At 39.3% G+C, this 26,491-nt stretch overlaps 1 protein-coding gene across 2 annotated transcripts in view; it reads left to right on the forward strand.

Annotated features, from left to right (window-relative positions):
• The first annotated feature begins 13,813 nt into the window (after window positions 1-13,813).
• Window positions 13,814-26,491, forward strand: part of mta1 (metastasis associated 1) — a 45,171-nt gene continuing 32,493 nt past the window's right edge. For both annotated transcript variants that reach the window (XM_032547330.1, XM_032547332.1), the window contains exon 1: window positions 13,814-13,941. In XM_032547330.1, the coding sequence (XP_032403221.1) occupies window positions 13,914-13,941 (28 nt within the window). In that variant the 5' untranslated portion in view covers window positions 13,814-13,913. The remainder of the gene's footprint in view (window positions 13,942-26,491) is intronic.

Genomic DNA, 26,491 nt, shown 5'->3' on the forward strand with positions numbered 1-26,491 from the left:
TGACTACTTCAGGGACTGTCGGAAATATTCCTACTTGGCAACAAAACCCCCCTCCTTCGTAAAAAAAAATTTCAAATATTTTTGTGAATATCTTAGCCGCATCTGACAACTCTCTTCTCACTTACTATAATCCATGCTGAATAATCTTTCTGTGTGAACTAGTTATTGAGATGTAGCCTAAAGCGTTCCCAGTTAGAGCAACTGTTTCATACAGTAGAGATGTACGGATCACAATTTTCAAACCTACCAGTTCATTATTTTTTATATTTTCCTCTTAAAAATGTACTACACCTATTTCTGTTGTTTCCTTTATTTTTAACAAAACTATGAGACAGAACATTTTCTTCAACCTGTCATTTTTGCCACCTTTTAAATATTGATAAGGTTTACTCTGCATCATGCTAACTGTATTTTTGGAAACTGGGCTAAATATTTGTACAGCAGAGCCAGCTCAAGTTATAAGCAAACTTTGTAGCTGGTCATGGCTTCCAGAATCTATAGAGGAGGAAAGAACTGTAGATCAAGTGAATATAAAATAAACATATTGTTATTTGAAAGCACTTTATCCAGTCCTGGCATATATTACCTTCTGTAAGTATAAATTTCATTAGTTTCATATTGAAAAAAAAATTGAGAAGAGTTCCTTTTCTTAAAATGTGTAATTTTGTAATTGTATCTATTTGCATTTTTTTCTTCATTTTAGTCTATAAACACCAGAATTAGCACATAACTCTTTGTTTTTGTCTGTCTGATTACTTAATTTCTAAATATTATAATATTATAATCAACTACTCAGCACATAGCCTTTTTACCAAATCCTTTTTTTCCTCTTGAGTAATTTCTTAGTGAAGAGTGAAAACTTGAGTAAAAATATGTTGAGGTGCTATTGTTACTTGAACGCAAATTTTTGTTATCAATTAATTTAGATCATAAAATTAAAATGAAATTAGAATCTGATATATTAGCTTATGCTGCTGGATACACTTGCAAAGCTATGGTGCTGTTTATGACCAGTAAAAACATACAGCTTTAAATGACAAGCCTAATATGTTAATGAAGTGTATTTGTGTTCTACACAATGAAAGGTTATGTTACATAAAACTATGTTGATTCATATGTTATTGCATCAAAACAGTGCAATGAGTTACAGAACTTTGTACGGTTGCGATTAGCCTAGCCTTCCTGAGCAAAGTGAATGCACTGTTCATGGCATTTCCATTAGTCTAAGATCATCTAGGCTGTTGTAATAGTGAAAATGTTACCTTTTTTTTTTTTTTTTTTTTTTTTTACAGAAGTCATCCAGTGTAGTTTTGTGTGCTGCTTCAAGATTTTTAAAATCGGTATAAAATAAAAGTAAAACAATGATAACAGAGTTACATGGATAATCGGTTTAACTTTTCAATGGTTTTAGAATCCTTTCAATAATTATCTACCCCGTCTAGCAGTACTTGAATGCATCACATCTTTGTCACAGCCTGGCAAAGCCAGGCGGGAAATCTTTAGGCCAGTCCAATGGAACATATTCACCCCCGCTTCCTTTTCCCTCTCTTCCACAAGAGGAGTAGGCAGCGTTCGGTTGAATCACAATGCTCTCTTTCAGAGAAAGTGACTTGTAGGAATTTGTAGGTAAGACAAGACGCTGAAACGTGGCTCTGGTGGATCAGCTTTCCTTCTTCCAAGGCTTTACTGTCTTTTACACAAATTAGGCTTTCCGAGAGAGGCGGGTGGAGTTGGAAATCGGGGTCTGAATTTCTCACAATCCAGTGGTGCATGTGACTGCTACGTTCACTTAAAGACCTGACAGGAGACAACCAGTTCTCCCAGCAGACAGTCTACCTCTTTCCAGTGGGCCTCTTTAGAGTGACTGAAATAATCAGTTTCACACATTAGTGCTGTCTGCTCTGTCCGCCTCGTGACACAGAGCAGGTTCGGGAACAGCCGAGCTGATAATTCCCACATCTGTAGAGCAGCTGATTAAGACCCGTCAGCATAAATATCTGCAACTGCTTCCTCTTTATCTCTGAGTGCACTCTTTTTTTCACAAGACCTCAGAGTTAACGGTCAATCGGAGACTGAAGGGGTTATTAAGGGCAGCCAAACTGTACGCCGGACAGCTTGAGGGGAAAATCTTGAGGTTTCGCAGAGTTCATTACTGTTTGCCTTCAGCTGTGTTTGCTGTGGTTGCAGGTTTGTTGCCAGTTCAGCTTCAGACCTCAATCAGACCTGCTGAAAGGATATCCAGTGAATCTAAAACCTTTGGCTCGCTGGTCTCCTGTAAGACAGAAAATCACAGAGCACATTTTTTGTGTGGCCCTGAATTAAACGAATACTCGGGTGAAGAAGAAAACCTTCCCTGGAAAATACATCTAGGAACATGATCTTAATACATCAGGACAACCCTGAACGGGTTGGCAGCCTGATTTAAGGCTCTTGAGGAGCGGATGATGCCAGGAAGATCGATCGGACATATTGAGGCCAGTAGTCTCTCTTTGAAAGCGTTTGTGGCGCTTGGTGCGCTCTGGTTGTCTGCAGATCAGCTATCCAGCAGGGACAAACACAGATAAACAGGAAAGGTGGAACAGGGGGAGTATGGCATTAGTAGTAATGGTAAGGTTCAGAAAAAGGTTGGTGGGGTTAAATGCAATATGTAAAAACTAAAACAGCTTCCCAGACAACTCTTATGTCAAATCTATGAGGAAAACCTTATTTAACACTCACAGGAATCGAGTGCTAATGTTTAATTTAATAGAATTTGACTTGTTATTATTTTGCTTATGGATGAACAATTGAGAGAACAGCAAAAGTACTGTAACACTCAGAGTGAAATTCCCAATTTGAGGAGATCAGAGAAGAAAAAGCGCCTTCCGTTTAGTCCAGGGACTCTCAACTTGTAGTTCAATGATCTAAATCTGACAAAGGTCAAAGGTCCAGTAAAATTAGTGAGCAAAAAATCTTTGTGCATGGAGTTTGCGTGCATGTATGGGTTCCAGGTTCTCTTCATCTCCTCCCCACCATTGACCAACTCTGATTTATCAGGAAAGTTATTGGGATTTCTTTTTGAATACCAGCATCCAAGGGTACTGACTTCAGAATTAATTTCGAAATATTCGACCGACATTGATCTAAAATTTTTTTTACAGAACCGAAAGTGTCTGAAATTTTAGATTGCAGCATAAGATTTCAGACACTGAAATCTGACAGTGTCTGATTTCTGTCCAGCCCTTTTATCCTCACCAGGACGACCAGCTGTAGAGATGTAACACAGGAAGGAACACGGGGGTGGCGGGGTGTTTTCAAATTCCAGCAGGACACCTGTCTTCAACACGACTCGATTCCAAATATGCTACACAAGCCACGCCCCCCCCCCCAAGGTCAAACAGGTGCCAACGTTGGCCCACGACTGGTGAAAATCCTGCCTCTCCTACTGTATGTCTGTCCTTTTCCTTTCAAGCAACTCGCCCCCACCAACTCTCACAAAACGGCCAGACTCAAGAGATGCAGCAGTAATCCACCAAACGCAGAGGGGCCTGCAATGCAGCTGGACCCAGAACCGGCTGCAGCAAACAGACACCAGATCAAGAAAAGCACAGGTCGCACAGCTGAGTTCTGAGGCCTCCATTTGAAATGCACAAACACGAGCATTTAAAGGACAACACACGGCCGTGGATCTTCTTTAACCATTAGCACAGAATGCTTGCATGGGTAACACGTGATCGGCTGGGTGAACACGTGCATGTCTCTCGGTAAGACAGAAAAAAGGAAGCTTGAATTAATTATTGAAATGTTCTCACAAAAAGCAATCTAAGAGATGTTTTTTTTTTTTTTTAGAAACAGAAGTTGGTGTTTATCACTACTAAAGAAATGGTAGGGAAAAACTACTGGGTATTCTCAGCAGATGATAAAATATTATAGTGGATACAGAGGGGTCAAATTGACCTTAATAAGGAGGCTCTTTATCTGCAGGATGGAACTGTTTTATTTTTATTATTTCTCCACGTATTAAAATAGAGTGTGATTTTTGGCCGTCTTATTCTGGAACTACAATGGCGTGTGGTTCACAGGAAGTAAATAATTCGCCAGTTGCAGTCATAATGCTCTAAGAAGTGATCTAATCTAATCCTGTAATCCCACACGGCAGTCTCTTTACTTGGTCACAGAGTTTTTTCTTGGCAAATTGTCATTATATAAGATTCTGGGATTTATTTGCAGTTTTCTTTTTTTTTTTCATGTATTACTGGTGTAAATCCCACAAGAGATGATGAATTTGAAATATGGACGTTATGATTAAAATTAGAACTTGTGACATATTAATACCATTAAAATTGTGTGTGTGTGTGTCGGGGTTGGGGTGGGGGGTGGGGGTGGGGGGTGGGGGGGGTGGGGGGGGGTTCACATTTTGTCACAGTTTCCAATGGATTTTTGGATTTTTGCATTTCCGCTCCCCTAATTCAATATTTGTGAATTCACCACTTGTTACAGGTGTAACATGCTACATGATAACATTAGGAATTTTTCACTTTGTCTTGTATAAATATATATACTTTAACTTCATGAGGAAATACAACTAATTTGTTCACTAATTGGAAAACAGAGAAGAAAATAAGGTGGGAACTTTCAAGCATTGTGTAAGAGAACTGATCTAACTTAATGTGTTCCCCGGTTGAAGGCACAGTGTGTTAGGGAATTGGACAAAAGCATGTTTTTAACTTTACACTGCATATTTAGCTCCCATCTAAATTTTGGCTATTAGCTGTGGTTAGGTGGTTAAACATTCGCACTTAAATCCAAGTTTATGATGTGCTGGAACAGATAAAATTGGTTGGCATCACCTCCAGCCTCAGTTTATGTAATATCCTCAGTGAGCTCTCTAACCTTGACCCTTCACCGTGCGAACGCACTCGCTACTGATTCTGGCCCTGGGGTGGCTTTTTGCAGACAAAATACATTCTGTTAGTAAAGTCTCACAGCATTTTTAACAGCAGAAAAGCAGAGTGCCTCTGTGTTTTTAGCCTTGGACAGTTAGTTTGGAAGAGCTATATTTCCACACGCCCACCCGGTGTGGGTGTGGGGTGGGTTTGGTTCCACCGAAGGCCTTTTTAAGTGATGCAGGCGTGTTGTTTTACTTGGCGAGCATCTTTCTAAGTTGGTTCAGGCTTCTTCTAAAACACTTTCTCTACATTTCCCCGGCGTATGTCTAGCACTGTGTTTACGTTTGAAAATGTCACTTTAATATCAATGCTTGTTGTGAGTGTATGGTTATACACTCACAACAAGAGTTTCTGGAGGGACATGTGGCACGTTGAGGCAGGGCACAGATCCTGAGAAGCCCAGCCAGGGCCCCTGTGGGGAGCAGGGCGTGGTGGAGGCAGCTGGCAGAAGGTTTTGGAGGTTTTGATCCTCCCTCTTATGGTGCTCCCTTTCATTTTCAAGAGAGTCACATGGTAGTTAAAGTCTACATGCAGAACATTCAGTAGCATATTAAGCTAGATGGGTAGTAGATAAAGTTCATTTTTGTTCAACTCTTAGGCTCTTCTGAGTTCAAATGGTTTCATAGGATGTAATTCCCTAAATGTCTGCGTAATCAAGATTTTTCTGAATGCGTGGCAGCATGTTGACTGATCAATAAATGCTGTGACGCGTTTGTGCAGAAACCCCTCAGTACTCAGCAGATATACTGGTGCTGGATGTGTTGTTTAAGCTTCCCTCATCAGGCATCAGTCAGCAGGCGGATCACTTAGCAGGGAAAAGACATTATACTACTACCTGCTTTTGTCGGCAAGGTTTTTTGTAAGGTTTTACTGCCTAAGTGCTTCTACACAAAAAAACATTTAGCAAACTAAAAACTCTGACACAGTTTTTTGACATGCTTTGCTCTTTTGAAAAATTCAGATTCTATGTATTCATAGCCTTTCTGAACATATGCTTCTAAGAGCATGAATGCAAAGTTGTACTTGTTTGAAAGGAAGTTTGTTGGTAATTCCCTGATCCATCTTTTCTTTCGCATGTCAGCTTCTGACAGGAGCTCCCATGATGAGATCTCAGCCCACAGACAACATCAGTCACCGTGGCAACATCTTAGCTGCACTTCTAGATCCCCCCTCAACTGTTCATAGAAATTTTAGCACTGGATTTGATGTTTTATCTTATAATGCATGTCCTTCGTCCACATAAGCAGGATCATCTAAATTTCTATTTCCATCTGGTTTACTCTAGACTAAAATCCACTTCATGGCGCGTTTCCATTTCTCATTCCTGCCAACGTCCGTGAGAGTGATTTCCAGACCTCTCATCAACTGCAAGTGTCTCTCTAAAAAAGGAAGACGCACTTGGTCATTCCCCAGCTGCTCTTCAAGAGAAAAAATGAGAATAGAAAATGTGAGGCTCTCGTTTGGTATTTTGGTTGAGAGCCAAAACTTGCCGACAGGATTCCCCGGCGAGGTGGGTCCTACTGGTGGAACAGAGGGCATCTTTCTGGGTGCCACATATTCCAGTGTCTGCTATCCATTTCTGATATTTCTTTCATCTTTCTCTCATTGTGACCTCTCTTTCATTTTGTGAAGGTCACAGTATCAATAACCCAGAAGTAAAGAATGGCTAATCCCTTTGAATTAGAGCCAAGAGTTCTGTGGGTCGGTGCCTCTCTCAAAGCCATGAGGCAGATGGCAGACTGTGCAGCCATATAGTAGCAAATTGTGCTACTATATACTAGCATAAATGAGGAAAAATTTATTTTTTTGTGAAATTATTTGATTATGGTATGTTTAAAACCGGCAGTTCTAGACGGATTTATTTCATAATACGAAATAAAAGTGCAATTTCTCACGTTAGAGAGGCATTTTTTCTCTTATAGAGAAGAACACATTAAAAAGCGATTGAGGACAACGGCAAAATCTCGTTGAATGATGACCCCCGCTGGAAGACTGAAGTCAGTGCAACCCAATACTACTAGTTTATCTGGGGTTTTGAGCAACAAAATAAGACAAATTTACTATTTCTTGTACTGTAAAAAAAAAAAGATACACCATCTGCATATTACAAGTAGCACCAAATTTGCTGTAAATAGATAGATCCATATTTCTTTGTCTTAACTGCAGATTATTTTCGCTAAAACAGAGACAACATCTCCCTCTGCTGACGGATTAATATAATTACACGCTTTAATTTTTAATCCTCAGAGGTATCTGTTTCAAAAACAAAGCGCGGACAGCATGACGACTCATGGTCGAGGTCAAATATCGGTCTGGGACAATAGGGACGTCTTGTACTAAATGAAAAAAAAATCTATCTATCAATCTAGATAGATAGATAGATAGATAGATAGATAGATAGATAGATAGATAGATCTATATCTATGTAAATATAGCTAGATCGATCTATATCTATATAGATAGATCTATATCTATCTATATCTATATCCTTAATTTATTTGAGGACTTTCTTTGAGAAGGTAAGATGAAAGCAGATACAAGAACTCTGCAGTTAGTTGTGTTATTAGTACAAGTGATGTCATCTAATTGTAAGTTTCTTCATATCCGCAGAACTATTGGTACCACCAAAAAGCCCTCACTAACCATGGAGAGTGACTGTGCAAGCAGGAATCAGCCCTCTGCCTCTCAAGAGCTGTGTCACACATTGCACTTTAATAAAAGTAATTACATTTCTTCTTCAGTTAATTAAGAATACACCTAATTGCACCAAGGTGTGCTGGAGAAAGTGCTCCAACAATAGTGTCTTTGTTATCGCCTCCCCGTAGAGTCTGTCTGTTTCCACGCAGCGTCCCCGGCGTGAGGGAAATGTAAAAAGCACAATCAAAGCTACGCCGTGGCTTCTGCGGGGGGAAAGCAGGCCTAATTGATTTCCTTTGTGTCCACGTCCTTCCCGTGGGAGAGGAGGAAGGTGAGGAAACAAGACACACAGAAAGAGAGAGCCGGGGAGACGGAACTTTCTGAAGACGTGCTGCAGTATACAGAGCCAAACTCTCAGATGCACCAGGGAGGACACCTGCAGAGCACAGCTCCAAGCGGAGCAGCACTGAGGCAGAGCTCAGTGCTGCTCCGCTCGTCATCCTGACTGCAGAACATCTGGCAGAGGAGCAGTGGATTCAAATCGAACATCTGCACGGCAGCACGCAGCCAAGAAAGCAGTCCTAATGAAAGCAGGAACAGCTCCCAAATACACCACTACAGCTATACTATCCATTTTTCCTTTAATTGGGACCATATTTACGGATTGGCAGTTGTTAGATTAGAGAATGATGCAAAGGCATAAGATGTCTCAATGCTACACAGAACGAGGGAGCGTTCTCCAAAGGTGGTGCTTTTTGCTGGCTTACAATGAGGTTAAGCCAACAAAGACTTCACGTTAGATCAAAGTGGGAGATAATGAAAAAAAAAGTATAAATAAATAAAAAAAGACACAAACAGGAAGACATAAATGAAGAGCCAATCAAGGCTAAACTTAAATGTTAAGAAATGTGTAGCTACCAGAGATGATGTTGATTTGAGAGACTTAGGAAGATGAAAATGATGAAGAGGACAAGAAGAAGAAGACATACAATTTCCGAAGGTCTGAGATCTCGGGGGAACAGATATTACGAAATAAGTTAAAATGACATATAAATAGACAAATAAATGATAAAATGAAAATAATAATGATAAAGATTTAAACTAAATAATAGAAGGAGTATTGATAAAGTACTTAAAATAATAAATAAATAAGTAGATAAATAATTAAACCATGATCAAATTAAAAGACAAAATAGAAGTGCTAAATCTAAGATAAAAATGGGGAATATAAAAATAAAATAATCTATAACAGCAAATAAAAATAAACTAAAATCTACTATTCACATAACAGGACTTTATGTGTGAGCATGCTATTAGAGTTCACTGATCACCACCAAAAAAATCAGTTGAGAAGTGATTTAAAATCAAAATAAAGTCAGATGATTGTCTTGATATGCATCAAGTAGAATTAAGGATACAATTCCTAAAGGTCATTAAAAAAAAAAAAACACAGAGAAAAGTAATGTTTAAGTTTGCTTTTCAACACATCAATGAGGGGCACCAGGTGGCTCAGTATAGAGCAAGTGCACCACACAGAGAATCGACTGTTCCAGGTTTGATTCCCGGCTCCGTAATAAAGACAGTGTGAGGTTTTGCTTAGATATTGAATATTACCAAAAGAAGACCGCAGAGGTGTGGTTAGATGAATAACTTATCCCATAAATATGTGAGACTAAGATCTCAGTTTGAATGTCTTTAAGCAGCTGAAACACCAGTGCACAATGCACAAGCAGCCAATGTGGAAACCGTAAAAGTTGAGCAACGTGATCGCCTTTTCTGATCTTCCTCAGCAATTGCGCAGCTGGATCTGACTCTGACAAGCATTTGAACTCATTGTTTGTCCAACACTTTCACACAGTCTTGTATGACAAACACACTGCCTGCCGTCTCTCGTTCTTTGCCATGAAAGAGCTGCAGGAATACAGCACAGGATATCGTTCCCTTGCAGCACACTTCCAACACTGAGACTGCACAGCAGCAGGAGTGCGTGGGGCACAAGTGCACACGATTGGCCTGTAGAGGTCATGTGACTGCAGGCTGTAGTCCCCTGTGTTAGGCCACAGTAATTGAAGCTTCCATATGGTATAGATCAGATGGAGCTTTTAACCACAGCATTCCTGCAGCACAGAGGCTCCGTGCTCGTACCCACAAAGAAAACTGAGCTAATACAACTGTGTGGAGAATACTAAATGACATTCTCTCATTGTGTTCTGGCAAATATGCTAAACACCTCTCACTGACAATTTATGCGGTAGCAAGTCTGCTAACTTAGGGTTTTCAGTAGGGTGTCTTCACTTTTGTTTTTGCTTGTAATACAATCGCAAACCTAAGGCGATACTGCATCATGCAAGAAGAAAGGAGCAAAGCTTTTCTTGTTGCAAAACTTCCTGACTAGTCTTAAAAGATTCAAATTTCTCATTTTTTTATTGTTGGTTTTTTTGGAGTCTGCGTGGTGGCACCAGCAATCTTCTGTGGTGCAGTATGTTGGAGCAGCAGTTTATCTACAGCTGAGAGGAAGCGGTTAAATAAGCTCATCAGGAAGGCCAGCTCTGTCCGAGGACGCCCCCTCAACCCACTGCAGGTGGTGGGAGACGGAGGAACTCCAGCTAAAATAACATCACCGATAGACACTGTCTCCCAACGTGTTCATGAACTGAAGAGCTCCTTCATTGACAGACTGCTGCATCCTAAGTGCACAAAGGAACATTATTGTAGATTCTTCCTCCCAGCAGCTGTTAGACTTCATAGCTATCATTGCTCCTAACAAAATCAAATACCCCATGAGGTATTTGCGCATCAGCGGGATGTTTTTACATTTTTAGTAAGTAGTCTTGCTGTTTGCTATTGTAAATAACTATTCAGTTTTATTTTTCTTATGTTGTTCTAACTGTACAGTTTCATAGTTATTTTTTATATTTTTCTTACCACAGTTTGAATATGGATGTTTCCATTTAAGTTTAACTTGCTGCGGTCACACCTAAATTTTCCTGTTGAGGCAAAAGTAAAGAATAAATCTATTCTATTCCATTCTATTCTATACAGAATGTATTTGTATTTCCAGTTCTATGGGTGTTTTGGTATGTTGATGTGACGATGATGACATCATTATCATCATCTACAGTCTTGAAAATATAAACTCTCCTATGATCGATATGAACAAAGCAAAGTACAGAAAGACAGCGTGATTGGATAAAAGACAATATAAATCAGCAAATCTGGAAAATTCGGAGTCCATAAAGTAAGATACCCTCAACACGGTAGTACTAGCTTCAAAAATGAGGAGAAGAGATAAAAGTCCTGACAAGATGGTGCTAAGGTAACCACCTTCAGCTGAACGTCAACAACACCAAGGAAATGATCGTGGACTATGGCAGGAAATGGTAGCCTTCTTCTTCTTCTTCTCTCTGTATCAGAGACACATCTGGTGGAAATGCTGAGCAACACCAAGTTCCTTGAGGTTTAGTTTAGAGATGATCTCACTTGTTCCACCCAAATACACGCTCAGGTCACAAAGGCATGACTGTACCTTTCCCACCTCAGGGCGGCTGCAGAGGGTGTCTTAAGGTCCTCAAAACCTTCTACAGGGCTGATGCTCGCAATATTTTGTTCATCACTGGGAAGGTTACAGTACCGTAAAGGACTGTTAAGACCTGTGGAGCGTGATCAAAGCAGGCGAGCGCTACATTAGATCAAATCTCCCTTCACTGCAGGATATCAACAACAGGAGCTGCCAAGTACAGCCATCAAAATGATCACAGATACCTTTCAGCTTAGTATCTATCTGTTTAGGTAGTAGAACTCAGACAGCGAACACCCAGAGACTGTGTGTCAGAAGGGCCTGGACTTTGATATTCTCATAGTTTGAGGCTCCTCAACGAGGCCATGTTGTACTATCTGATAAAGCCGTGAACAGTTCACCACTACCATGAAGCACATTGTGTTGTACATTCCAGTTTTTACTTTTGATGCACATTTGCAGCTGTTTGTCTTAACTGCGCTGGTCATCCACATGTACGTCACCTGCCATTTCTAACAATGTCATGTTGTTTTTCATTCTCATTGTTTATTTATTCATTATTATTATTATTCATTGGTCTTTAGAATTCTATTTCTCTTTAGAAATAGTATTTTCGGTCCTGTTTTTGTGTTATTTCACTGTACGTTGTCCATGTGGCTCTGTAACAAATGAGAACATAACAAGTAAACTCCTGAATTTTAAATCCTAAAAAATTGATATATTTGTGCCAACCCTGTACATACAAACCCCATGGGATAGACCAACAATGGTCAACAACACAGGACAATTCAGATGATCCAAAATTATTTGGATTATCACACAAGTCAGGTTTAATTTATTTTTGTATGAGTGACACATAATTGCGAATTGGTCAAAACATAGTTTGTGATATTTGAATTTTTTGTTCAGTCTGTGACATAGGAAGATATTATTCTGAAAGAAAACAACAGTGTTTAAAGAAATTCAACTGCAATCAGTTGTATCAGGAGTGCTGTTGTTCTGAGTAAAACATGTTGAAATAAAATTACAGGAAATTTCTTAAAGAGCCGACTAGATACTGCCAATCTGGATTATGGGGGCTTTTTTTGTTTTGTTTTTTTACACACTGCTGTTGTATGTCGCCCTTTGGTGGGAAGTACCTTAAATCAAATTACTTGAGATCCACAAAATAAACAACAAAATAAAGACAAAATGGTTGGTTTTGGCATTACCAGTGGTGTGGCATGCAAATATTAAAGGTTCACAGGCCCAATGTTGTGCCTATATTTTCAAAATAAAAGCACTTAAATTGTATTAAATTGTGCAGATAAAGAGCTCCTTTGGTGTGTTTTGACCATGTAACCCAGAACCTTTATTTATCCAAGATTTTTGTTTTGTGCCATTCCATGATGTAGGACAAAATCACGCTGCTCATGTAAGCTATGTTGGCATAGCTACCGGAAGCGTAATAAAACTCAGAGGTGAAATAAAAACGAGCCTGTTATCTGTTAAATTCCATTGGTTCAAAGGAACACTTGTTATTGATCATAAATAGAGGTTTAAATTTTGAACATTCATGCAAATTTAGAGATCTACACATATGCACCATCTCCTAGTGCAACTGCTGAGACCAGAAAGCAATTAAAAACACGAAATTCAGATTAATATAGTTTCATTTAAGGGTAGTTCAATAACAGTCTTCATTTAAAACCATATAAAGTTACTCCAAACCTTGTGTTAACGTGTATCTAGAGCAGATTTTAAATCGAATATGTCAATCACAATTATCGTCAATTTGTGGGACTGAGAGTGTAAAGAGGTTCTAACTGCCAAAATAAAAAAAAGTTAAGATTTTAGGTAATTAAACTATAACTAATGATTCTGTAACACCTTTCACAATTTATAACTCATGGAAATTCACTTTAACATTCACAAAAATGTGTAACAAACTTAAAAAAAAAAAAATTGGCAATAGATGTTCTTTTGGCTTTGAAGCGAGAAAAGGGAGCGTTACTGTCAGGAATACAACCTGGGTTGTAACACAGTGGATACGCTAAAAAACAGTATTAAAATCCCGTTAAATTGAGAGGTACACTAAATGTATAATAGAAGTTTCTTGAAAAATAAATTACAATCAAAAAACGAGAGAAAAAAAAGAACCAAAACACAAACTCATATTTCCATCATAAATCCATCTTTAAACAGGAATCACTTCCCAGCAGGCTTCATCTAGTCACTAACTTCAAGTAAAGTAAAAAGTTTGTGTCAGTAGCAGCTCCTTCACAGAGTTCATTTTTGAAAGAAGCACAGCTAAGCAGACCTTATTCTTTAAAGTACGTAGGATAAAAGAGACATATACATACGTTTGACTCCAGATGGTCCATGTATGCATTCTTGACGGGTTTTAATTGAGATGACAGAAACACAGTGCTGAGAAAATTCAAACAATCTTATCACTCCCTCCACAAAACTCCACTCTGTAGTTCAGAGTTCATCAGATACTCCCCAGCCCTGATCCCCTGCAGTGCATTTTAAAGAGGCAAATATCAACCTGGTAATCTGTGTTTAGCCTAGTAGAAGCAGTGGAAATCGGGGATGGGGGTGGGTATGAACAAAGACCCCAGAAAATTACCTTGGTTCCTGCAAAAGGTTCCTGCAGTCAAAAACGCGCCTTTTGTTACATTCCTCCCCCTGCCAGAGTTACGTAGAGGTGTACTGTCTCTTTAAGAGCTCACTGCCAGTCTGTTTCGTATTGATCAATCCTCCATTTTCCAACACACAGCAACGGCAGCGGGAGAGAGAAGAGAGCCACCCCTCTTACCTGGAGAGGAAGCCAGGGACCGGGGGCAGTCATGGCAGCGAATATGTACCGGGTTGGAGGTAAGGCTGGTGGATTACATTTTAGAGCAGTAATCTTTTAAAGTCGCTCTCGCCATTGTTAACGCAGACTCGGGTTTTTGTGTATTATGCAGAGCGTGGTCCGTCGTTGCTTCCCTTCGTTTTTTTTTTATTTCCCTAAAGCTATATAGCTCACTGAGAGATGATGGCGAGTCTGTGAAGAGAAGGATGGTGATGAGGACTAAAAATTGCTTCAAAATGTCCACACTTCCTTTGCTTTATTTTCTCCCCCTTTAATGAAACTCGGCATAAACACGGACAACTTGAATGTAATGAAACGCCTGAAGTATCGTTAGTGTTGCTTTTGTCTAAGAAATCCCAAAAGTTTTGCCTTTGTTCAACTATTTCATGTCCTCGCTCCTAGTAGTAGCATTATGAGCACTTCACTGACCTCCAGGGACCGCTTTTGACTGACAAAGAGTTCAGGCAAGTGAAGGCAACAGGGACACAAAAAAGTTGAAGGGTACACTTAGTTTAAACAGATGAAAATGAGGGGGTGGGGGGATCTTCTAGCATCCTTCTGGATCCTTACAACTAGGGTGACCTCTCCATCTTTTTTTTTTATATGGGCAATTGCTTCTAATACCTAATTAAGATTCCTGATTCCCCCTCCCACTAATTTTCTGCTGCATCCTGATGGTGCTCAGTAAAAATACTCCAATAGGAAGTTCTGGCTGCTGTTCCACCGTTTAATTATAACAGTATTTTTGCATTGTTAGGTTTAAAACAAAGAAAAACGATCACAGAGTGATTTAAAGATACTCTCGAGTGGCGTACTTTTTCCCCTTTCCAACATATATGTACACTATAGAAACAGCTGGGTAAGGAAGTATGGATTTTCACTGTGCGATTTCAGAAAATACAAATGTTTCTAATGTTTCACACAAAAACCTGTGTGATTTTGGGTCGATGACATCAGAAGAGGCACGGCAAACAAGCTGATCAGCTGGCATTTATCAACACTTCGGAGGAGAGGCAACTTTTGACCGATTCTGATAGATTCTGAAATGTGATTGCAAGGGCTGTAACTGTACATTAAAGCGAGCGAGTCAGGATTTGACCGAGGATCATCAGTTCATGACGGATAAGGCGGTGAAATGATGACTATGACATTTACTATGTTCTGAACTTTTATTTCGTTCAAATCTGTTATGTTTGTGGTTAAAATTTTCTATTAGTTTTGGAGTGTGTTCACCTCTGGCGTTGACTTGAATCGTGGTGATAATGGTGCGGTCTGTACTGCAGGTGGATGCGTGTTTTGGCCAACTGGCACACTTGCTCATTTTCAGCCCCTGTCTGGTAAACATATTTGGTGGAAATAAAGGGGTGACTGCATCGCTGGAGAAAACATCATAGGAATTGAAGAAGTTTGGGAAAATGGGGGTGGGGTGAGTTCATTCCTGTCTGGCAATCAGCATTTGTTTTTATCCTTGTATGATTTTTTTTTTAAAACATTCAAATTATTCATACTTGGCCTTGCATTTATGTTTATTTTCTCTCGTTTTTCTTTTTTTATAACCTCACTTGCACGCCCCAGACTATTTTATTCCATCTTAGGCTCATTGGATTGTGTCTAATTAGCAAGATTTGGAAAAACGGGGACCCATATGGTTGGCTAAAGACGTTTCTTAGTAACTGTTTTAATGCTTTCTCCATTTACTGTCAGAAGGTCTTGAAGTTAGAGGTATTTAAATGTTTAAGATGCATGAAAACACATATTTAATTTTTCACTAACTTGCTTATTGTTCTTGGTAGTTATAAAATGAAGTTAATTTTTTGTAATTCATGCTGAGAAAGTGATGTTGTTATAAAAGAATTACCAGAACTACAGAAAAAGTAGCAGAAACCTTGTTTATTGTTGGCATAGTTTCCAGAAATCCATGTTGTGTTTTGAGATACAAACTCAAACTTTTTTGTTGCAGTTGTTCATAATAGAAGTGACCACTTCTTAAAGGATAAATTTGGTTAAATAAACTGCAAAAAAGAGGAAAAACATACATGCCCTGTAGAAGTCTGATTGGGTTCTTGTGCCTTATGTGATGTCACTAGAGGCACAAGCTTGATTTTGAAAGGATTAACTTTGTCTTGACTAAATAATTTACAGCCAGTTGCATAGTTAGAAAAACTGACAAAAGCAAATTGATTTCTAGATGAGGAACTACTCAAGTGAGGTTGTTTGAGTTTTACTAATTAGCTTTAAAGTTATTAAAGACAACAAGGATATTAGCTTTAAAGCTAACGCTCAGCCAGAGTCATTACAGGAAGACGTGCTGCTGGGCTGGTCTATGAACACAGTAGGTTCTTTATTCTTTCTTATTTTTATTGTTTTATCCATCACTGTGCCTGACGGATAAAATGGTACTGATTGTACAGTTCTGTTTCCAGCTGTGTGTAAGTGGAAGGAAGGGAGCGTGGAAGTGAAAACGATAACTTAAATGTTTGGGGCCTGTTTCCATTCGATGGCTGACGGTTGTCTTGTAAAACGGGGCTGTGGGGACTCTGTGCTCGGCTCGGGCGCACGCAGCGAACGGTGTAAAATTAAACAAGGTCTTGCTACGTCAGAAGAAGGGTTGAAAATTAACACTTCTCTGGCCACATATTGCTTAGTTTGGTCAATGTCTTGATGCTGCCAGCCTCGTACACAGATCCAAGGAGCCTGGATTCAGATCTCCTGTCTCCGAGTAGCTGCAGCAGCTTTGTTACAGGTTTCCTCCTCAGTCTGCTGCATGCGTTTTCAGCTTGTGGGATTTGGCCCACATGCTGCTGCGCTGCATGTTGGCAAGTTAAATGTAATTAACGAAAAAAGACCGAACTATTCTGTGTCAGGCTGTTAATTATTTATTTTAGACAATAGTAGAGATGTGCCAGTCTTTACGCAATTTTCACTTCAAGTCTCATCAGTCAGACAGGTCAAATACTGAAAAATTCTTCTATTTAAAAAAAAATGCATCAGAACTAAAAATACCCTCCGTTTTTGGTCTATAAACACATCAGCCAATAACATGAACTCTGACTCACTTTTTTAAAATAATTTATGAAATGTCAGAAATTAAGAATATACAGCCATTATCTCTATCAAGGAGCCGGATGAATATTTTCTCTCTTTTTTTTCTAGTCCATTAAAGAAAGGAGTATAAAACAGCAAGATCTGATTGGTGCATCTCTTAACGGCATGTTTGGTCTGTATAAAGAAATATTGAAATAACTGTAGAGAGCTGAAATATTTAGATTGATTTCAGTATAGGCCAAAAATAAACCGATTTTTACTCGCATTTTGACATTTCACAACCTCCTCCTTCCATTTTTCTACCAGTGCATGTAAGCTATTGTTTTTTTGTTTGTTTTTTTTTGCAGTATTTTCAGCAATTGTGGGGATAAATAATCAATAGAAGGCTCAAATCTCATGTATCTTCAATTTTCATTGCATATTATTTTCAGAAGAATTTGTATTTCACCATGTCTCCTGATCCCTGTTTGGGCCAGCTGATATCATCGATTATGACAGCTGATCAAACAAAATAACGAAGAGCGGTCTCCTAGTGCCGGACATTATTTATTCAACCTCTAATTTAAATGTATTTTACTGCAAAATACAGGAAACATCCGATGTCCGTGCATTTATAAAATCTTGTGTGAAATTTTTTTCCTATTCAGCCCCAAAAATTGTCACTTTTTAACCTTTTATAAAGGTAAAAAAAAAAAAAAGACAACAAAATCACAAACTTTCTCTCAGAGATAATTTCAACCTAGCGTCCCAACAAAGCCTGGTCCTCGAAGAGACAACCATAACTTTGCAGGACAATAGGGCCCGTCTTGGGAAGGCAGCGGCTTCCCTTTTCAAAGAGCAGTGGACAAAAGATGGCTTCTTAGGCCTTGATGTCTTTGTTTGTTAACCGTGCTGGCCGCACTCTCCTCATCCGGCACATGCAACCACCAGTGTTGGTGCTCAAAGTGTTGATGACTAACAATGAGCTCATACAGCCAATGACTCGTCATCTCAGGGGTATTGAAGGTGGCCATGTTAGTTTTCAACTGGATGGAAATGATTCCTGCAACAGACAAAATCCAGCTAGAGACAGAAAGCTAGGATGGGATTTTTGCATTAGATGATCTATGATTTTTTTTTCTCTCTACCTTATACTTTGTGCATTTATAGTATGTAGAACGATTCAACAGAAAATGATGCTGGTATGAATGCTATTGGTCAAGGAAGCCCAAGGCTCGGTAATAATGGTTTCCACAGAAACCAAGTTCATATTTCCTGCTATATGCTCCTCTCTCTTCATTAAGTCACACTTACAAATATGAATGTTTCCATTTTAGCATGTCAACAATAGGAACTGCTGGGGTTTCTCTTAAAAAAGAAAAATGACTCAAATCCAAGTTGGTGCGATTTCTCTTTGGATCAGTCATGGTGAGAGATCCAAAGTAAGCGTAGGCCTTAGATTTTCCTACCTGAGGTGTGGATATTACGTTGGCTCAATTAGCAAAAAAAATCTTTAATCGACAACTCCAACAAACGGTGCCTAAAGTTGAGCTTGTCCTCTTGCTGCGTATCAGTACATGCAGCTGTTCCATTCCACTGTTGTTTCAACAGGATGCACCGTATTTACTAGCTTTGTGACATGATCTGACGAGAGAGCGGTAATGTTAGAAGGGCCGCCAACGTTTTGACGAGAAGGCAGCGTCTCATGTGACAAACAGCTGATATGGTGTTCTGAAAGCCTTGCGTGGAACAGAAGATCATTTGATTCTTGAGTTGATGGTTAGATTACACTAGTAAAATTATTCCTTCTTGGGTGTCACACTGACTGTTATTAATCTAGAGAGTTTTATACTGCTTTTGTTATCTCATTGGAGTTTAATTAAAACTTGTCTTTTTTACTTGATTAACTGTCGGGGTAGTTTTGTGCAAGACGACGAAAGTGTACTCATATTGCAAAGGACTGTTTGGAGTGCAATAATTTTTTACTAATGTTATGAACTTGCAGTTTTTGTGTTTATGTACTATTCAGCCAGTTGGACAGAGCCTCATGGCAGCAGATGCTCAAAATGCCAGAAGTGATGAAGCCCAAAGGAGAGCAAAAGGGAAAAATATGCATATTTTTATTGTCTCTGCAATATTTACCAGTATTATTGCCACTCCAAGATATTTGAATATCGTTTAATCCCAAGATATTCTCATTCATCTGTTTATCCGTTTTTCTATTTATCTATTACATTCAATCGCTCACTGACAAAATATTTAAAAGGGTTTGGAAATCCTGAGTTTGGAAAACTGGAAATGATTTGAAAATCTTGTTGGAAGCTTAGTAAAAATAATTAACCACAGAAGAAGAAGGAACAAATGTTTGCAAGTTTCTTGAGTACCGGTAGTCATAATGAATTGATCTTAGAAGAGATTATTAAAGCTCATGTCCCAAAAAGAGATGCACTAAATTTTAATGCAAGTATTGATTTTTCGGCTGATAAGTGATACTTATCAATATATTTCACAAGATTTTTGATGCCTTGAAAAAACTGACAACCCCCCTAACTTCACCCTTTCAGTTAAACTCCCCACAATTTTTTCTGCATTACCATCACATGACCAAGCAAATACTACCTGAGTAACTTCCTCCTCTGCCCCTTCAGAAACAAAAAACAAGATAGAAATAAATATTGGTCTGTAAATTTAGCCTGGTTTTATTTTTCGGACCGACACCGATATGTTTAAAAAAACGACGAACATCGGCATTGTGGATCCGTCGTCCCAATCCAGAGTTTTACTAATTGCAATGAAAGTGCATTTGTAATATGTTTTTCTAGGAATGTGTTTCACAAGCTGAAAAAATAGGATTTTCTTTTTGATGCATTTTTTAAACAGGAGAAGATTTAAAATTTTCAGCATTTGTCTTGCCAGTCAAGGAGAAATTGACCGATTGATCTGTTCTTCCCTAACAGGGACACGAACAACAGAGGTTTGGGAGAAAATGGTGAACAAGTTCTAAAACAAAACATGATTTGGCTTGACTTTTACATTTAGCATGCTGATATTCATACTTGGTGAAACAGTTCTGGTGTGAGAGAACCTCCTTTATCAGAACAGAACAAAATGTTACACAGCTGCAACGCAGCGCAGCTCCTTCTAGTGGGAATCGAGGCCTCAGCCAGAATAGACATAAGGAATGATTAGAGCTCGCACAAGATGTTCAACCATTGTACGGGCACCGGAATATCATTTTGGGACAATTCCACATCTGCTGTGAATAAATACTCTTGTGTTCAGCAAGTTGTAGTGTAACAAACACTTGTATAAGTGGGCTCATCTAGCATTTGCAGAGGAACTCTCCATGTTTGCTTGGTGCGATTTGTTTGATGCTTGAAGTTATTTACTGATACACAAACTGATTAAGTAGAAAAACTTTGATAGAGCTCATAGTTTGCTTGGCTGAGCGCTGGTGTTAATTTCCCATGCTGGCAGTTGTCTCGGCCACAGCTCCAGTGGGTGCGCTTCACACAGTGAAAGTCGGAGGCTTCTTCGCAGCCTTCCTGCCAAGTTCAGGACAGCCAGTTGGACAGATGCATGACAGCAATTACATTCCCTCAACAACGTGTCACCATCACTGCATTTCAGTGACCAAACATCACCCATCTCTGTAACAATAAATAGTGTTAGCCAAGAGCTAAATGTTTGTTTTTTTTTTTTTACCCTTCTTGCTGGCAGGAGCAGAAATATTTCAAATTTCAGATGTGGTCGGCTTCAGAATGAGCAGAAATGTTGCAGTTGTTCAGAACGCATGGCTGATGCATAAGTTCTACTGTTTCACATAAATCTCTGCTTAATCACAAATACCGAGCTCTAAGAATATCCACGAAGACGTTATGTGAATCGGGGAGAGCTTTACTATCTAAGTATAGAAGAAAGGTAAGTTCGACTTCACAATATTACATTTCTAGCTATTACCATAGAAACCTCCATCCCTCATCTATGCCAGTGTGGGTGGATCTTCCTGCTCCTCAGCCTCTTCTCGTACGTTGGCCTGGCCGTCCTCATCATTGCCTTGGGATGCTTAACTTCGAACGGGCCACGTTTATTTCTTGCATTTAAACCTTGTTTGCTTTTGCCGACTGGTGACTGATTAGGTTTTCATGTCCTTGAACTGGTATCATCTCTTCACAGAGTTCTCTCCTACCAGTCACATGCTGTGTTCTAGCTTTTAATTGGAGTGCCATTGGCAGGAACTGCTGGATCTCAGTCAGGTGATCAACACGTGTCGGCAGATGTTGCAGTAGGCATGGATACCACCCCAGCTTTTACGCCCCTTTTCACTTTTTTCACAAATTATGTTACAGCTAGAAACTTCAGCGTATTTTAAGCGATGGGCCAACAGAAAGTAGAGCATCTTTTTGATGTGGAAGAAAAATTATACTCCACTCCAGGACTCTGAACTTTATGGAACAGTAGCAAGAAAAAAATAGGAAGGTGCTCTGGTCAGGTAAGACTAATGGTGATTGCAGTGTCATGGCATGGAGATGCTTTTCTTCAGGGAAGCTGGTGAGACTTGATTGATGATGCTGAACATAGGTCATATCTGGAAGAATACCAGGTTGGAGAAAAGAAAAGACTTCAGATAGAGGTGGAGGTTCACACTCATGCGGCAAAAAACCCTAACTGTACAATCACAGTATGGGGGAATTGTTTAATTTCATTAATTGAAACATTCAAAGTCAAGATTCAAATACAATTGAGAATATGTTGGATAGTTTAAAGAAAAAATGTTCGGATGCCCTTCATCAAATCTGACTGAGCTATAGCTATTTCTGCAAAAAAATCTGTTAAAATTTTCACAATCTTGATATTGCTCTACTACTAAAAATCCCAACAAAACACATTAAAGTTTATGATTATAACTTTGAAAAATGGGGGTGAGGGTGCTTACAGGGTGTAAATACTATTGCAACACAATTAATTCACACTGAGGACCACTGTGTTAAGTTCCATCCTTTCATTTTCTGTAGCCGTTTAATCCTATTTGGGGTCACGGGGGCGGTGAACCTATCTTTAGCAGCCAATAGGCAAGAGGAGAGGTGCACAGTAAACAGGTCGCCAGTCCATTGCAGGCTATTAACTACCTGCTTACGTAATCATTGGATGAGATGATATTTGAACATGCACAAAGTGTTGCAGCCTCCGTTGTGGGAGTAGCTCTACTTGGGTTTTGTTAGTAATGTAAATGTCTCAGCAGATTGTCAAATTTTAAAATCACAGTTTGTTTAAATTAGACCTCCAGGATGTTAAACCTGCATTTACTTGATGGCCTGTTCGGTTTCTGTGAGCTTTAGCATCTCGGCCACTAAACTCTACACCAGGTGTGGGCATTGTGTTCAGGGAGAGTGCATAGACCAGTCATGAATGCCTGGTTTCTGAAATTTAAAGGCCGACCCAGGCTGATCAGTCCTTTGCAGTTGCAATACCATATTGCACTGGTATTGTGACAGAGTTTTCATGAATTGTGTAGATCTGGAGAGGGCTTGTGACGGTTTCATGAAGCACTTCCTGTTCATATTTCAGCAACCCAGATTCTGGTCAAGACAAAATAAAGACATTTAGTAGTTTCTTGGTAAAGAGTTCAGTCTGAGTAACTCATTTGCTGTGACTGACATGCTCTATGCTCTCTTGTTCTACGTACAATAATTAATTTGATGTAATTGTATATATTCCCTTCATTTTCACCAGTCTTTGCTAATTTGTCTACTTTTTAAAAATCCGTGCGGGTTAGTTCGTCACGGTTCTCCTGAAATGCGTTTCAGAGTCTGAGAGTCTCTCTCTGGCCTGGTTTGGATCAGCCCCACAGGCTCTCTCTTTTGGGGCTCAGGAAAATGCCTTGATTGGCTCACGCGAAATTTGCCTGCACCGTGACATCACAGCCGCCGCAGCCTGCTGTTTGGCTGCCGCTCGGAGTGGGGGATGGATGGTCGGGCGGTTGCACGCTGGGTGAGGCGGCGGGAGGGCTCATGGGAAACTGAGAGACTGAGCGACGCTGCTCAGTGCCTACAGGCCCTCTCTCTCTTTTTCTTTCACTCTCTCTCTGTTGCTCTCATTTTGAGTTCCTCTCCAGGCTGTTCTCTACTAGGCTACAACTCCTCTCATGGTGGAAACTCTCAAACAGCCTGCTCTTTGACGGTTAACTATTTCCTCCCTGTTGTCGTGTCATTCTTGGTAACTTACTCTTCCTTAACCAGGAAAAGCAAAGACGGTCAAAGTCTCCTCTTCTTTAGATGTAGGTGGAGATGTGCTGTCATCATCTTAAGATGCGTGGAAGCGAATCACACCCTTCATCACATTAAAACTTTAAAATGTGGTCTTGCTTCATGTTTGAAACATTCACAGCGCTTTCTGGCTCCCAATTAATGAACAGCAAAATTGGTCCCTGCAGTTTGTCACAACACCCATACAGAATGTCGCTTTGATTTAGAGCTTTAATAGAGGTGCAAAATTATTGCTGGGTCTTATAAAAAAAAAAATATCTTATTCAAATGATCTCATTTGTAGAAGCAGATTCATCATTATCATTTTCTATGGCTGGTTTTTGATTAGATTTTGTTACAGTATCAGAAAATCTGAACGTTGTAATGATGACTGATTTAGAAACATGCTCAAGATCCACGTTTGTTTTGAAACATTTATTTTAGTATAGAATTATCCTTGATTTGTTCCTCAGTAGTAATATTTACTGTTAACATGGGGCTGGGCGATGTAGCTAAAAAAACATTTTTTTTTTTAACACATAAGAGTTTTATATCAGTCAATATCAGTAATTATTGATTAGCTTTTTTTTTTAAAGCAGCAAAACATAAAACTGCTCCCACTTACTCAGGTGTGTAATCTATACTATGCACTCTCTGCGCACACTGTTGGCGGACAATTGAAATTTCACAGTCGAGTGTACCGATTACATAAATTCTTCTTGACAAATTTTGTTATTTCCCACAATCTCAATGGATATCATACAAGCAAGTTTGATGAGCCAGTTGGGCACCAAGCCTTGTTTCTCCTCCACAAGGGCACCCATCGCACAGCTGTTGGTCCTGCACAGAAAGCGGCAGTCACACTGTGCATTGTAGTGACGGGTTGCGTTGACTCAACATACATTATCAGCTTGGTGCCGCATACAAAACTTTGTGATCATTGTTTCTTACCTAGCAGTTTACTGTACAAGTCGGTGCGCGTGCACGGTTGTAAAATTGACAATTGTGCAAATGTCCACATTGTGTACGAGCGGACCTCCGAGGAGTAAGGCATGCCCGAATATGTTGGGGTGCTTACTCAACAAAGAGTGAGTGAGTTAGTTGATGCCACCAGCCTTGTTTAGCATACATTTGTGTCTATTGGGTTAGATATCTTTACTGTTTTGTGGCTCAGCCCTAAATCAACATCAAATGGAAGCATACAGTGACACTGTCAATACTTTGGCATGCTAATGTGAAGGTTGCTGCCCACCTATGCTAGACGCCTGTTTCTATTTTTAAACGAGTGTGCCATTCAGCTGTTGTTCTGGTTCTTGGGTCATTACTGACCTTACCACTATCTGCTTTACATCCTGCTCTCCTGGGACTTCATAACTCCATGAAGGACTGCCAATCACAGCATCAGAAGAGTGTGTCTGTGAATGCAGGACATGGGGAGAGTGCTGTGTCACCCCTGCTGCTGAGGAAACGCTCCTGTAGGATTTCCTTCTGGTGAAGCTAGTTCTTAAGAGATCAAAAACCACAGATGGCGCTGAAGTTGGGATGGTAATTGCAGACTCCAGTGTGGAGTCAGATATGGGTTCGGCCTTGACGTCGGCATTAGGACAGGCCAAGTCATCGGTGTTGCACTCTAACCTTTCGGTCAGATTTAGGAAGCTTTGGATTTGCTTTTTGTTTGTGTTAAATTGGAGGAATGTGCTTTTCTGTAGTTCTACCTTATTGCAGGGGAAACAGAGGTCTGACACTTTCCAATCAGCGAATGAAATTATTATTTTTACAGCTGAATTATATTAAGTGTAAATTAACTGTAAAAACATTTTACTTCTAGATTCCAAGATATCAATTTACATTCTAATTCCAAGTGTTATCATTTTTTTTTTCAGTCTACTGTCTTATCTGGGTGACTGAAACAGAGTTACCCGAATATCTTATGATCATCTTCTAACTCTCCAGCGCTCGATTTTATGCCTATTTGGTATTCAGCAGTGTGACGAAGATGTCATAGTGACAGTGGAGTATGATAACAAGCTGTTACAGTGTGAGGGCTGACGGGCCTCGTGTGGATCCCCCCCAATGTCTTACAGTGTTGTTCAGCATTAAAAAAAAGTGCCTGAGAGGAAACTGCACTCTACATTTCTTCTGAATTACTGCTGTTGCATTGGTAAGCTCACAGAGGGAAATTATTGGTCATTTCATAGAGCATTGTACAGTTAGATTTCTGTTGCCACCGTTTAATTTTTTGTCTTAGGTTTTGATGTTTTTTTTCTTTTTATATTTTTAGCATTTTTTTTAGTTAAAATTGGCTAGGTAAAGCACATATTTCTGTCAAAAATTCCATGGTATGTTATAGCCTACTTGGCTTGAATCAGCATGGCTGAAAAGATCTGTATTTTGTAGATTTTTTTTCTTTGCAGAATTCATCATTAAAATTTCAGATTTATGTATTTTGGACCAACCAAAATATATATTTTTTTTACCTAAATCCTAAACCAAGGAATCCAAAATAATTTGTCTTAATCAAGAAACTTAAATAATTCTGTCATAATCTTAAAAATTACTTATAACATTAAAATATGACTTGCATTCTATCACTGTAGAACACTCCCACACCTAGGCCTGTCACGATAGCAAATTTTGCTGAACGATTAATTGTCTCAAAAATTATTGCGATAAACGATAATATTGTTTGAAGACCTTTTTACACTGATTTAATGGAAATGATGTAATAATGCATGCGATTTCCTGCCAAAGATAGATGCACTTTATTTTCAAAAGAATATTTAACACTGGAAATGATAAACAAAATAAACACAACAACCAAAAACAAAAACAAAATGGATTCTCAGTCTCCATTAACAAAAAACGCACTTGAAAAAAAACTAAACAACATAAAGCCAAAGTGGAAATAAATACTGCATTCAACCAAAAGAGTGCAGATTATGAAGTCTGTATACTATGTTGCCCAGTAATAATTAGATTTAAATAGAGAAGATGGGCACATCGACTACCTGATGCAATAGTTCACTCTACACGTTTTTTTGCTCCTATTTTTCCCCTTACAACAATCTTAAAACGTTGATCTTTCTAAGATTGTGTGGTGTGTTACGGTAGATCGTCGTTGCCGCTCCGATCTAAATCAGGGGTTTTCCCGACTGGGATCTTAACGCAGCCTGTTGAATGTGACAGGCAGCCAATCAGAAAGCGCCGATTCTCCTCCGTGTTTTGTGAGAAATTACGTCGGGGAATCCCAAACAGCTGATACCTCGCAACCCGAAGTCCAGCGGACATTGGAGATGATATG

Source organism: Xiphophorus hellerii, chromosome 19, assembly GCF_003331165.1.
Source record: "Xiphophorus hellerii strain 12219 chromosome 19, Xiphophorus_hellerii-4.1, whole genome shotgun sequence".
Taxonomy (NCBI): Eukaryota; Metazoa; Chordata; class Actinopteri; order Cyprinodontiformes; family Poeciliidae; genus Xiphophorus; species Xiphophorus hellerii.